This window comes from Argentina anserina, chromosome 3 (genome assembly GCF_933775445.1).
Source record: "Argentina anserina chromosome 3, drPotAnse1.1, whole genome shotgun sequence".
NCBI lineage: Eukaryota > Viridiplantae > Streptophyta > Magnoliopsida > Rosales > Rosaceae > Argentina > Argentina anserina.
The window spans coordinates 10,199,463-10,213,109 of record NC_065874.1 but is presented as its reverse complement, the minus strand read 5'-3'; the positions used below and the strand labels follow the sequence as shown (position 1 = coordinate 10,213,109).

Genomic DNA, 13,647 nt, shown 5'->3' with positions numbered 1-13,647 from the left:
TGGCGGTATTAATCTTATCGGATCCAACCCATATCTCTCAGATCCATTATCGGGTTCAGCCTCTCTCTCTCTCTCTCTCTCTCTCTCTCTCTCTCTCTCTCTCTCCCTCTCTAGGATCTCTCACGATCCGAAACCCCAATTTCTCCGATCCGGAGACCCACTCATTTGTCAAATTACAATTTCCGTAAGTCCCGATTTCTCTCAGTTACTCAATTGTTGCTCTCAGATTTCAATTTGGGGGGTTTCTGATGTAAAATTGGAGCATATTTGGTGTGACCCAGATCCTAAAGTTTGAAGCTTTCATGAATTTGATCATTCTAGGGTTTTGGGAAATTTGAACTGAAATTATGAAAATTTTACTATTCAAATTTGTGGTTCTATCGGTAGTTTCTAGTTGAATTTGCACTTTACATGGGTTTTGTGTGCTTGATGAAATTTGACATGAGGTTGTGGTTTTGAGCTTAAATGTTGCTTGTTTTCTTTATTATTTGTGAAAGTTTATTCCTTTGGTTTTAAGATTCTTAGTGTTTTGGAACTTCGTAGTTTAATCAAGTAGACAACGTGTTAGTTATAATTTTGATTGTATCACGTTTTATTTTGTGTCAACCACACCATGATACAATAAGATATATATATCATATTCCATGTGTGTTTAGCTATATATTGGATAGGTGCCTTGTTTATTGTTCTTACCTGATGAGTTTTCTACCTAGATTTAGATCATGGGTTCCAGTCAGATTCTTTGTGTTCTTGATAAGTTATCGTATTCAGTTTATATTACTGTTGTGCAGTGTGGAGTATGATATATAACTTTTGTTATCTGCTAGTATTTGTTTCTAGTTTGGGATAGATGTTAGTAGTGTTGTAAGGATGAGATCATGCTTATGTTGTATTGGTGCTGTTTGTCTTCTAATGTTATAAGTTTCTTAGTTGCTTCTGTTTGAAGTCCTGCAAGTTTCGTTTTTCCTCTTTCGATTAGAAGCTCTGCAAATTCTTATTGTTAGTTTAATATATTGAATCATTATCTCTCACATGATGTGCAGACTTGGTGGGTTTCATGCCTATGTGATGGAAATACAGAATGAAGCAGCCATCAAGAAACCAAAGCGGTTGACATCTGTTGTGTGGAATCATTTTGAAAGGATTAGGAAGGCTGATATATGTTATGCTATTTGTGTACACTGCAACAAGAAACTCAGTGGATCAAGTAACAGTGGCACCACACACCTGAGGAATCATCTCATGCGATGTCTGAAACGATCCAACTTTGATGTGTCTCAGCTACTTGCAGCGAAGAGAAGAAAAAAAGATAATACTGTTAGCCTTGCAGCTATCAATGGTGATGAAGCACAAAGACCAGATGCATTCAGTAAGCCAACAATCATGAGGTTTGATCAGGATCAGAAAAGAGACGAAATTGTTACTGCTGCAAGTGGTAAGTTTGATCAGGACCGTAGTCAGTTTGATCTTGCTCTCATGATTATATTACATGGTTACCCATTGCCAATGGTTGATGATGTTGGATTCAAAGTGTTTGTCAAGAACCTTCAGCCATTATTTGAGTTGGTGCCAAATAATGATGTCGAGAAATTTTGTTTGGAAATTTATAGGAAAGAACGAGGTAAAGTGTATGAGATGATAAATAGTTTGCATGGCAGAATTAACCTTTCTGTTGAAATGTGGTATTCTGTGGAAGGTGTTGAGTACCTGTGTTTGACTGCACACTTTATTGATGAGGAGTGGAAACTGCAGAAGAAAATTATGAATTTTGTCACACTTGATTTGTCGCACACTGATGATTTGCTTTCGGACGTAATTATCAAGTGCCTGATGGACTGGGATATTGACAGTAAGTTGTTTGCCTTGACATTTGATGATTGTTCCACTGATGATGACATTGTTCTAAGGATTAAAGACCAGATCTCCCAAAGCAGGCCTCTCTTGGGTCATGGTCAGTTATTTGATATTCGCTCTGCTTCGCATGTTATAAATTCAATTGTGAAAGATGCATTGGAAGCACTGAGGGAGGTGATCCATAAGATTCGAGCAAGTGTCAAACATGTAAGAAGCTCACAAGTGGCCCAAAGGAAGTTCAATGAAATTTCCCAGCAAGTTGGGATCAGCAGTGAGAAGAGACTGGTTGTTGACTGCCCAATTAGATGGGATTCAACGTGCCTTATGCTTGAAACAGCTTTAGAATACAGGGGTGCATTTTCAGTCTTGCAAGAGCATGATCCCTCATATACATCAGAATTGACTGACACAGAATGGGAATGGACAAGCTTTATTGCTGGCTATTTGAAGCTTCTGGTTGAAGTCACTAATGCATTTTCAGGCAACAAATATCCAACTGCAAGTATATACTTCCCTGAGATTTGTGATATTCACATTCAATTAATTGACTGGTGCAAGAGCCCAGATGATTTTCTTAGGTCTATGGCATTAAAGATGAAAGAGAAGTTTGACAAATATTGGAGCAAGTGTAGTTTGGCTTTGGCAGTAGCAGTCATTTTAGATCCCAGATTCAAAATGAAATTGGTGGAGTACTACTATTCTCAAATATATGGTAGTCAGTCTTTGGAGAAGATCAAGGATGTATCTGATGGAATCAAGGAGCTTTTTGATGCATATTCAATCTGCTCAACAATGGTTGATCAAGGTTCAGCCATACCTGGAAGCAGCTTGCCTAGTACCAGCAGTGATCCCAGGGATAGATTGAAGGGTTTTGACAAATTTCTTTACGAGACCTCTCAAAGCCAGAATGTGACATCTGACTTGGATAAATATCTACAGGAGCCAAACTTTCCTCGTAACTGTGACTTTAACATATTAAATTGGTGGAAGGTCCACACACCAAGGTACCCTATCTTATCCATGATGGCACGTGATGTTCTAGGAACACCTATGTCAACTATTGCACCAGAATCTGCATTCAGTATTGATGTTAGAGTGCTTGATAAATGTCGAAGCTCGCTTAATCCTGATACTCGAGAGGCTTTGATTTGCACGCAAGATTGGTTGCAGATGGAATTAAAAGGCAAGTGCATTATTCATTACAATTTTGCTTTGTCTTCAATTTTAATCTGCATGTAGCAATAATCTTATTTCAATAAGTATACCCATCTTTTTTGTATCAGATGGCAATCGACTGTCAAGCCATTCAGTTAGACCATTTCCCATTGTTGAATCAAGTTAACTTTCCAATGGTACGTCTCTGTTCGCTAAGTGGCTAGTTGTACATGTAACAAACTGTTGACCGTTGATGTTATATTGTATGCAAGGTTGATGGACGTTCTCCCCTGAGCAATTCACTCTTAAGTACATTCCCAGGACTGGTGTGCACAATGAGACATATGTATCTATATCCTCCACATGAAAGTGTGAAACTACTGGTTAATTGCTTATAGTTCTTTAGCAAGAAGCTTAATTGTACATTGTAGGACTCTTGTCAACTACATTCCCCTGATTTGTGCTTATATTATCAGAACAAGTTTCATGATTGTAAGTCGGCCCTTCTATGCACCGTTGTGTGATTAGATATGGTTATCTAAATGTAGAATTCCTTCTTCATTTGCTGCCTTGTACTAGGCATTTTTAATCTGTATTGGTCTGAGAAATCAACTGAAGGAATTAGTTCTTATTATCAAGGGTCTGGTTTGGTTCATTGTAAGGAAATTAGTCCCCTGGTATTTTGACCATCTTCCATAAAATGGGGAAATATCCCTGCTAGTTTTCTTACCAATGTTTGGGAATGCCGGGACTTACAATTCCCTTCGAATGTTCTGTGTATAAAAAAGCAAGTAATCAATTTTCTTATAGCTTCTTTCTGTTATTCTTTGGTCGTTTACTCACGTTTGAGTTACCACGCATCCTCTTCTTCGTCTACTTTGGACCGTTCGCTGATTTCATTTCACATTTTTGCACGAATCAAGGAGTACCTTTCTCGTTTCTCCCTCATTCGATGTTCATTTTTCCTTTGCTAGCCAAATTCTCAATTTTTTGTTTGTTTTAAATCTACAACATCTTCCGCAAAACATAGTATAAAAGAAGAGCAAGGTATATTTGAATTTGTATCTGTTGAGTCTCGTCAAATAATTGGCATTGAAGAACAGAAGAAGGCAGTGAAAAAGTTTTGAAGCTTCATTTCTGTTCGCTTTTCACTACATAAAAAAATTACAAGGAAATTGAAATCTTGATAATCTCTTTGCAGTTACACACACAGTGATGACTAGTCTATACATAACGATTTTGTAACATGGAACTTGTCAATTTCTTAGTCTCCGGCAACAATAACCTTATCAAAAGCAGAATCTCACTCAAAGCTTTAAATTGCAGACATGACAGATCGATTCTTCAACCCTTCGTGGTGGTAACAATCATAATTCACACTCATTCAGATGCTACTGCTTATGAAATGTGTAGTTGATAGTGAAATGCTCCAAATCTGATTAAAAGATATATCCATCCGAGCCAGCAAAAAACTTAGCTTGTCACTACCCCCCCTACACTGAGAGAAATCAGGACTTTGGGGTTGTAGGAGGGTGGCTACAACCACCGTAAGGGCCTCGCCGGTTCATCTCCCACCGATCGGTCAGCTCCATGGCTTTTACCTGTCATGAAACCCATGATACAAGTTAATGAGCATCCCAAGTAGCTAAATTACTCGGAAGGTATATATACGTAAAAAGAACTCATTTCTATGAAAGAACATAAAAGTCGAGTACTAACCTTCGGAGCTCCGCTGTCTGTTCCGGCAGGCAAGTGAGACCATCGTGAAGCTCTCCGGTGGGTCGGTCACCTACATGACGTTTCATCATCGGATCACTGTCAGGTCCCCCCAGATATATGATCATTATCGATCAACCAAGTTGAAGCACTCAAAACAAAAAAAGTTGAAGAAAATAAAAAAGAAACAAAAGGGCAAAAGAACAGTAAGTAAATGTACAGGTAACAAAATACCTCCCCCAAAGTACTGCCACAATTTTTTCCCATACCAACCATTTCTACAGTAGAATAAGAACTATTTGTACCGGTTTTTCTCCTTTTTGATCTTTTCCAATTTAGAAGAGGCTTTCTATCCCTTCCTATTCTCCTCACCCTAGAACCATCTAAATCAGTAACCATGTCTCAAGGAAAGAACAATGAACAATATGTAGCTTGTTACATGTTGTGGAAAGTTGCATATGTATTTATAGACAAGTTTGGGCGATACAACCAATTTGTTTCACTACTACAGTACAAATTTCCTAACTGGTTTGACGAGAAATACATAGATTTATGAGATTTCACGTGAACAAAGTAAATGCATTGTAACAAATTTTTTTTTTTGAAAGAAGAAAGTATTGTAACGGCTTATGATACATAGATAAACTTAATATATTTATGAATAAACATAAGTAATGTGACAACTTTTGACACATGAGAACTAGCGGTTACTGATTATCACATGAAAATACCGAAAATTTTAGAGACCGCTTGAATAAAGTTAATGCACTAATGAATCTCTTTGAATAATTTAGCCACATATAGGATATCATTCACCAATGAAGGAATCTTCCTACAATGTAATGTTTGATATGCCCCATTTAAAATTGGCATTGGAGTAGAAATACGCTTGGTCACATTACTATTATCATGTTGACACTCGATGATCCTATCCTTATTTCCAAATGCCAGCATCTGCTGATAAGTTTTGTGTCAAAAACTCACCAATCCATTAGCATATCATACCCTTACACTGGGGAAAGGAAAATTAAGCTCACCTCATTTGGTTTGCGGAAAATAAACATAAGGAAAAGAATATGAAAGTTGTTACATCCTGCGAACCAGATGAGGCCTAGATATAGTTTGCTGTTTCAATAAATTGATACGATCCATGGGAAAGAAAAGCACAGGTCAAGAACTTAAGATAAGCAATAATTGCATCAGTTGAGCTGTTGAGGTAGCTGATCGAAGCAACAACAAAGAAGTACTAGAAAGTGGCGTGAGGTACCTCTATGTTTATGGCCATTTGGTGTGCCTTTTGAAACAATCTATAGTTATTGAAAATTGATGAAAGACACTATATATAGTTTGAAATAACATATAGCTGTAATTAGCTACTGTATTCCAGTGGAAGTGTGCCGCAGACTAACTTTGTTGGCACAACGCACATGATACCACCAGTATGACTATTGGCATGGCATTTTGTGACAATCAAAATACTAAAGGTACTCAATGTACTACTTAGTCCTATGAACTACAAGCAACTATAATCTCAAGTATCTCTACAATCTATTACCCAGGTAGCTTTGAGATCTTTGCCTCGTCATAAAGCAGCCGCTTATGAAGTCTGCATTGATGGTCGACAAAGTCCTTGATCAATTTCTTTAGCATCTCAGCTTTCTGGTATTCTCGACTACCAGAAATGACAACCTTTAACTCCTTGCTAACTGAAGCATTGTTCTCCTTAATTGTCTGCAAAATATATAGGAAGAGAGTCCTTTTCAGTGACAAATCGATCGACCACATTAGTTCTTCTACATCCACAGGTTTATCATGGCAGAACCAGTCTCGTAATCCAGGCGATAATTGTGAGTATTGATTAGAACTAACCTGTGAAGTAGGCCTAAAATCTTGGGTCATTGCTCTCAGTGTGTCATCTAAGACATGCTCAGGCACTATCCAAGGCCTGCACAGAATTGAAAAATAATGACACAAAGCTAAAGGAATCAAGAAATCCTATCTATTGTTCAGTTGGCTGTTTCAACTATTGGGAGGCTGAAATGACTAGTTAACTAGCTTAAACCATTCTACATATCATCAAGTTTCGAAAAATTAATAATCACAAAAAAAAGCAAATGACACAAACTTTACCTTCCTCTTGACGAAACAATGATGCGATCCGGATTCTCCAAGAAGTTGGACAACTTTTCAAGATCCATTTTGTTATCCAGTATGATCAGTCCTCTTGTATATGACTCTGAAGGCTTACTTGGCATAACAAATGCTTTACATAGAACTGAAACTTGCTCATATATAAATCGCTCAATTGTAACAGGTAATATCCCCTTCTCAAGATTCTCCACACATAGCACATGGGGCAACCCTTCTATATCCATCTCAAGTCCAGTCCTTTCTGAGGGATTGTCGATCACCTCTTCTTGGTTTTTCTTTTGCTGTAGTTCTTGTAAATTGTCTGCTGATTCTTGCCTCGGTGCTGTTTCAATGAAAGGTTTCAATATTCAAAATATAAACATGAGGCATTATCAATCATATCTGCTTCAAAAAATAGTTCAGGATTGAGAAACAAATTCATTAGGGCAAAGCTATAAGGAATTCTGCACAAACCTGTTGAAGACCAGCCCGCTAGAGCTGCTACGTATCTCCTGGCAGGGGTATCCTATAAAATAGGCAAAGCAGCATCAAAATTTGTTTTGAAAAACAACAAAGAGGAAGTATCCAAGTAAGTATACATAGGGAAAGAGATGGGAACACATATATGATTCAACAGATTTGTACATGCCCACAGAGTAGGAGGTAAAATTCCACTTCTGAGTCTAAATTCACATACTCACAACCTCACAAATCAAGTCCACGACACTGATCAAGTTTATAGTCTCTCCAAACTAGCCATTTCTGATAGTCTCCCAAAGCCATTCAGTATCAAACTATCAATGCTATTCAGTATAGTAAAAATCCAAATATGACACGAACCCACATAGACATTTTTGGCTCATATCCTACCAAACATCAATTATAAGATACAGTAATTTCTCAATGCACAAACAAACGCCAAGGGACCAAACATGTTATGAAATACCCAAAAGTCCAAAACTTTACACACTAGCCTTGTTCAATCTTCGAGCAGAGGGTGCCTTGAACCTCCTGCTAATCCCACTACTCCCAGAATCACAACCACCTTTCTCGACAGAAACCGCCGTCGAATTAGAGAACCCACCCTCAATCTTCTCCTTGGCTCTGTTGAGAAATGAGCTCAGCACCGGGCTCATTACCTCCTCATTAAGTACCCGGCAAATGTTCCCAACTGCTAGACTCGTTTGAATCCCAACATCCGGACCATTAGTCCACTCCACCATGAACTTACAACTACACAATTCCTCTCCCTTCACAATCCTATGCTCCTTCCGCACAACCTATCAGTAACAAAGACCCAAAAATTTTCACAACCACTTTTTTTTTGTTTATGTACAATCACATATTATATAATACCAAAGAAAAGAAACAAGGGATATAACCGCATGGACTACACCGTCGAAGAAGCGGCGGTCGTGGGCGACGGAATGGGCGGCGCAGACGAGGAAGCCCTTGTGGACATTGGAGCACTCATGGTCCTGGAGCTGAGGAGACACTCTTCTGACCCGGGACTTGAATGCCTCGACGTCTTTGAGTGACTTGAGGTCCTTGACGTTGACCAACTCGTCGTGGCTGTCGGAGAAGTTGTCGAACTTGATTCTGAGACGGGGTTCGTCGCCGGCGGGCTCCGTGAGTAGAGTGGCCTCGTACCAGGCGTCGTCTCTGTGTGACTGGAACTCCAACGCCATTTTCAGTCATGGAGTGAGTGAGAGTGAGAGTGAGAGTGATCAGTGTTGTATTTATTGGCTATGTTTTGTCGTCTTGTTAGTTATGGCGAAGAGGTCTCCGAGGATTCAAGAAAGGAGCCCTGTTACCATGTGAGGAATTTGTACAGAGGAATGTCGTTTACACATGATGTAATAGAGTGACAGTAAGGCCTCGTCATTTAGCTCTAAGATTCTAAAAGCCTCATCATCATTTAGCCCGTGAATCCGAAAAGCCCGCAGAGTTCCACAAACCTAATAAGATTTTATCCAGCTCGGCCCACAAGAAAGCATGTCAAAGCCTACTTCTGTGGGTAGAGGGTTGAGCTTAGATTAGAGAAGTGAAACCCGGTCCGGCCCGCCAAATAATAAAATATTATACATACATATTTTATTAAATTTAGAATAAAACTATCGCATTATGAAGCAATTATATGAAGGAAACTTCTCGATATTGATCAACACCAGCCGATATGATCGGTGTATATATTTAGTGACCCTATAAAAATTCCATCCAATTTGGACCTCGTTTGACCATCGAAATTTCCGATAAACCGAAAAGAACACTAATATGCCAAAAAAGAAGACCCATTACCAAAATGCGAACACCGAAACAGTTTACATATCTGAAATCACCTAATTTTTGTCACTGATTGTATGCGGTCACATCAAGGAAACCCATTAGGCAAAGCTCCAGTCATTGGGGATTTTAATATGTCAAAACGCGTCTTTTTTAATTGACCGTATATACGAATGGTCAAACAATATCCAAAACGGACAAAAATTTTACGGGTTCCCTAAATATATATACTGATCACATCTGCCGGTATTGATCGACCATATTTCGAACTTGAGTTATCAATCGCCGAAGTGTCCACTAATGTATCACAACCTTTATAGTAGGTTTATAATAAAACTATCGCATTATGAAGCGACTATAAGAAAGAAACTTCTCGGGATCGATCGACACCAACTGATGTGATCGGAATATATATTCGTGACCCTGTAAAAATTTCATCCAATTCAGACCTCATTTGACCGTCAGAATTTCCAGTAAACCGAAAACACCACTAATATGCTCTAAGGGAGGACCCATTACAAAGATGCGAACGCCGAAAGCCGTTTGCATAACTGAAATCACATAATTTTTGTTATCTATCGTGCGCGGTCGCACTGAGGAAACTCATTTAGTAAAGACCCAGTCATTGGGGTTTCAATATGTCAAAACACATTTTTTTACCATAGGTACGAACGGTCAAACCATGTTCAAAACAAACGAAATTTTAATGGGGTCCCTAAATATATATACCGATCACATCTGCTGGTGCCGATCGACTATATTTCGAACTGGAGTTGCCAATCGCCTAAGTGTCCACATGTATCATAACATTTTATATTAGGTTTATAATAAAACTATTGCATTATGAAGCGACTATATGAAGGAAACTTCTTAGGATTGATCGACACTAGCCGATGTGATAGATATATATATTTAGTGAGCTTGTAAAAATTTTATCCAATTCGTACCTCGTTTGACCGTCGGAATTTTCGGTAAATCGAAAACACCACTAATAACCCATAAGGGAAGACATATTACAAATATGCGAACGCCGAAAGCCGTTTGCATATATGAAATCACCTAATTTTTATTACCTATCATGCGCAGTCGCACTGAAGGAATTCATTTGACAAAGCCTCGGTGAATGTGGTTTCAATATGTCAAAACGTCTTTTTTTTTGTTGACCGTTGATACGAACGGTTAAACCATGTCCAAAATGGACGAAATTTTTACGGATTACCAAAATATATATACCGATCACATCTACTGGTGTCGATCGACCTTCGAACTAAAGTTGACGATCACCGAAGTGTTTACTAATGTATCATAATCTTTATATTAGGTTTATGATAAAATTATCGCATTATGAAGTGACTATATGAAGGAAACTTCTCGGAATCGATTGATACCATCCGATGTAATCGGTATATATATTTGGTGACCATTTTAAATTTCATCCAATTCGGATCTCGTTTAATCGTCAGAATTTCCAGTAAACCAAAAACAACCCTAATATGTTATAATGGGGGACCTATTACCAGGATGCGAATACATAAAACTGTTTACATATTTCAAATCACCTAATTTTTGTCACCGATCGTGCGTGGTCGCAACGAGAAAACTCATTTAGCAAAGCTCTGATCAACGGGGTTTTATTATGTCAAAACGCCTCTTTTTTTATTGACCGTAGGTATGGACGGTCAAACCATGTTCAAAACGGATGAAATTTTTACAGGGTCCCTAAATATATATATCGATCGCATCTACTGGTGTCGATTGACAATATTTCGAAACTAGAATTTATTTGTGACTTTTTTTTTGAAAATGTTTTCTAATAATTTTGTTATTGTTTTAAACCCTTAAATTAGAGTATTATGTTTTTTTTCTAATACAAGCCCGCAATACCCGACTCACAAAAGTCTGCAAAGCCCGCTTTAAATGGGTGGATTTGGATCTTTATATTTGTGAAAATACCCGATCCGGTCCAAACCCGACCATTTGACAAGCCTGGTTACTTGTCTCCCTCGAATATTTGTATGACAATTTCATCTATTTACTTCACTTTCCATAATTTATTCACCTAAGAAATGTATTCAAGGATTTCATTCGAGTTTTCCGTTGTCACCGAATGATAAGGTTGTACTTACATGTCCGCTCGGAATCTCGTGATTGATTACTGATTATAGTTTCATAGGTATGTAAACATAGGTATGGCACATAGGATTAGTGTGGGTACCGTTTTGGTAGTTTTGAAAGTTGAAGTACCAAAATGTGGTATAATTCAAGTAACATTTGAATATTTTTCTCTATCTGGAGAGCATGTTGACTAGGGGTGGCAATGGTATATAAAACCATCTCAATCAATTCGTATACCAATCGTATCAAATATGTTGGTATACCAAATACTCAGTACATGGTATATGGTACAGTATACCGTACCAACATTAAAAATACGGTAGGTAGGTGGTATAGATTTTCCATATACCATGGTATATCGTACCTACCAATTTATATTATATTAAATTATTTAATTAAATATATATATATATATATATCTTTAAATTTCAACCGTAGATTTAAATAAATCTAAACCGTATAAATCTACTAACCTTAATCTAATCTCTCTGAGTTTCTTTCTCAAGTACACTTTTTTTCTCGTCTTCAATTTCTTTATTTAATTATGAATGAATCGATTCAATCAAATTCTCAAGTACAAATGCTTAGACCTATCACTAGCACCATGACTGTTTACAACATGTCAACATATATCGCATTTAAACCTATCATTTATTTTTTTTCAATTGTTTTGAGAATTCATAAGTACTTTAACAATTTGACTATTTGGACTTTGGCTTTCTATTTATGACTTTGTATTTGATAATTTAGTTGAAGTTATATAAGACTTTGGAATTCTATTGCTATTTTCACTTATTTGTTATTACTTATTTGGATTGGGCCTTTAAATTTTTGGGCCTTAAATATGTTGGTACAAGCCCATTACCAACCGTACCACTGAATTGGTATACCAACGATATTGGTTGGTATAAATTGTGGATTTTTCATACCAAATATATATTAGTTGGTATATTGTATTGGAAAATTAAGACTGATATACCAACTAATCCAGCCCTAATGTTGATACTTACTTAAAACATACAATTGCACGATTCTTTTAAAAGAGTGCATGTGTCAACATAGTTTAATTCTTTTTAGGGTGAATTAAAGGAGAACAGTTTATAGCATAATAACTTAGGAAATAAGAAATCCATTCTTTTCCTTATGACTATCAGTACGAGGAATCAATAAAGTTATTTTTACAACAGTTGAAGTTCATATACATTATCTCCGACTCTCTGAGTATTACAGGGGAATTTCACTCCCAAACACAAAATTTGAAATTCCCCCATTTTCATCTTGACCTTCATTGACCAACACCCTCTCCCGAAATTTTCCAACAAAAAACAGAACTGAAGAAAAAAAATTAAATTAAAAGAGAAAAAAAAACAGAGAGAAAGAAGAGTCTGGAAAACGCTGGAAGACCTATCACCATTTGAAAAATTATTATATATACCTGGTACATAATTTACGTGGCGTATCACTTTAATGTTATTGATACATTTTTTACTGTGTTTATTTCTAATTAATTACTTATATTTAAATATTTTTTTCTTTTTCACTGTGTGCATATTTACCACATTATAAATTAATATAAGAATTACTTCATCTTCCCCTCCTTCACCAAATGCCTCCGTCGCATCCAGCCTCTTCAGCTCCCACCCCGCCTTCCTCAGCCTCGCTATCTGTTAGAAAAAACAGTGATATATTGCGTATATAATTTAATAACCTGAATTATAAATAATTATAAATCAGAAGTTAAACATGCAACTCTAAAACGAAGAACACAAAAAGAAATTTAACCAAAATACCGAACGATTGGTGATAGAAGAACTAGTCGAGACGTGTGTGATACCACACTGTCCTTAAGACGTTTACGCTTCCTCTACCGGTGCAAGGATGTTCGGCGCTTGTCTCCCAGGATATAACGACTAAACAATTCTAGGAAGTTGCACTACTAACTAGAATCCTCATCGCACTCGAAAGATATATCTTTCTATCACCAGAGAACATCTAAGAACTTTGAGAGTGGAAGAGCATATTGTGTTTCGAATGGATGATTTTACAATGAAAGGATTGTGGCTATTTATACAGTGAGGATTTGCAATCAGCAATGAATAAGATGGCTGTTATAGAAATCAAAAGATCATAACATATATGAGTTACATATGTTACAAGTACTAATTTCAATTCTGTTATAATTCTCCATAACACACAATAACACAGTTGTTACAAAAGAAGAATTTGAACAGTCAAGAGATTTTGAAATGTCAAAACCGAATTTTCGGAAATGCAAAAAGAATCTGCGTTCCGACCCTCAAATCGGTGTTGCATTCGTGTCCGCAGGTCGCACGGGTTTCCCTTGTGACCTAAGATTTGCACCCCCCTGCGCGTGCGCGAAAGGGTATAAAGGGG

The 13,647-nt window shown here is 37.3% G+C and overlaps 2 protein-coding genes across 2 annotated transcripts; one reads left to right on the top strand and one right to left on the bottom strand.

The window, feature by feature from the left end:
- Positions 1-86: 86 nt before the first annotated feature.
- Positions 87-3,711, top strand: LOC126786717 (zinc finger BED domain-containing protein RICESLEEPER 1-like). The gene is made up of 4 exons (XM_050512632.1): positions 87-184; positions 1,044-3,037; positions 3,138-3,206; positions 3,282-3,711. The coding sequence occupies exons 2-3, from the start codon at positions 1,069-1,071 to the stop codon at positions 3,194-3,196; spliced, it is 2,028 nt and encodes a 675-aa protein (XP_050368589.1). The 5' UTR covers positions 87-184; positions 1,044-1,068; the 3' UTR covers positions 3,197-3,206; positions 3,282-3,711.
- A 2,348-nt stretch (positions 3,712-6,059) lies between these two features.
- On the bottom strand, positions 6,060-8,543 carry LOC126788692 (uncharacterized). Its single transcript, XM_050514707.1, has 6 exons — positions 8,238-8,543; positions 7,830-8,135; positions 7,330-7,381; positions 6,856-7,198; positions 6,595-6,670; positions 6,060-6,456 (listed from the first exon to the last, which is right to left on the bottom strand). Exons 1-6 carry the CDS (start codon positions 8,541-8,543, stop codon positions 6,277-6,279), a joined length of 1,263 nt encoding a protein of 420 aa, XP_050370664.1. The 3' UTR covers positions 6,060-6,276.
- Between the last annotated feature and the right edge of the window lie 5,104 nt (positions 8,544-13,647).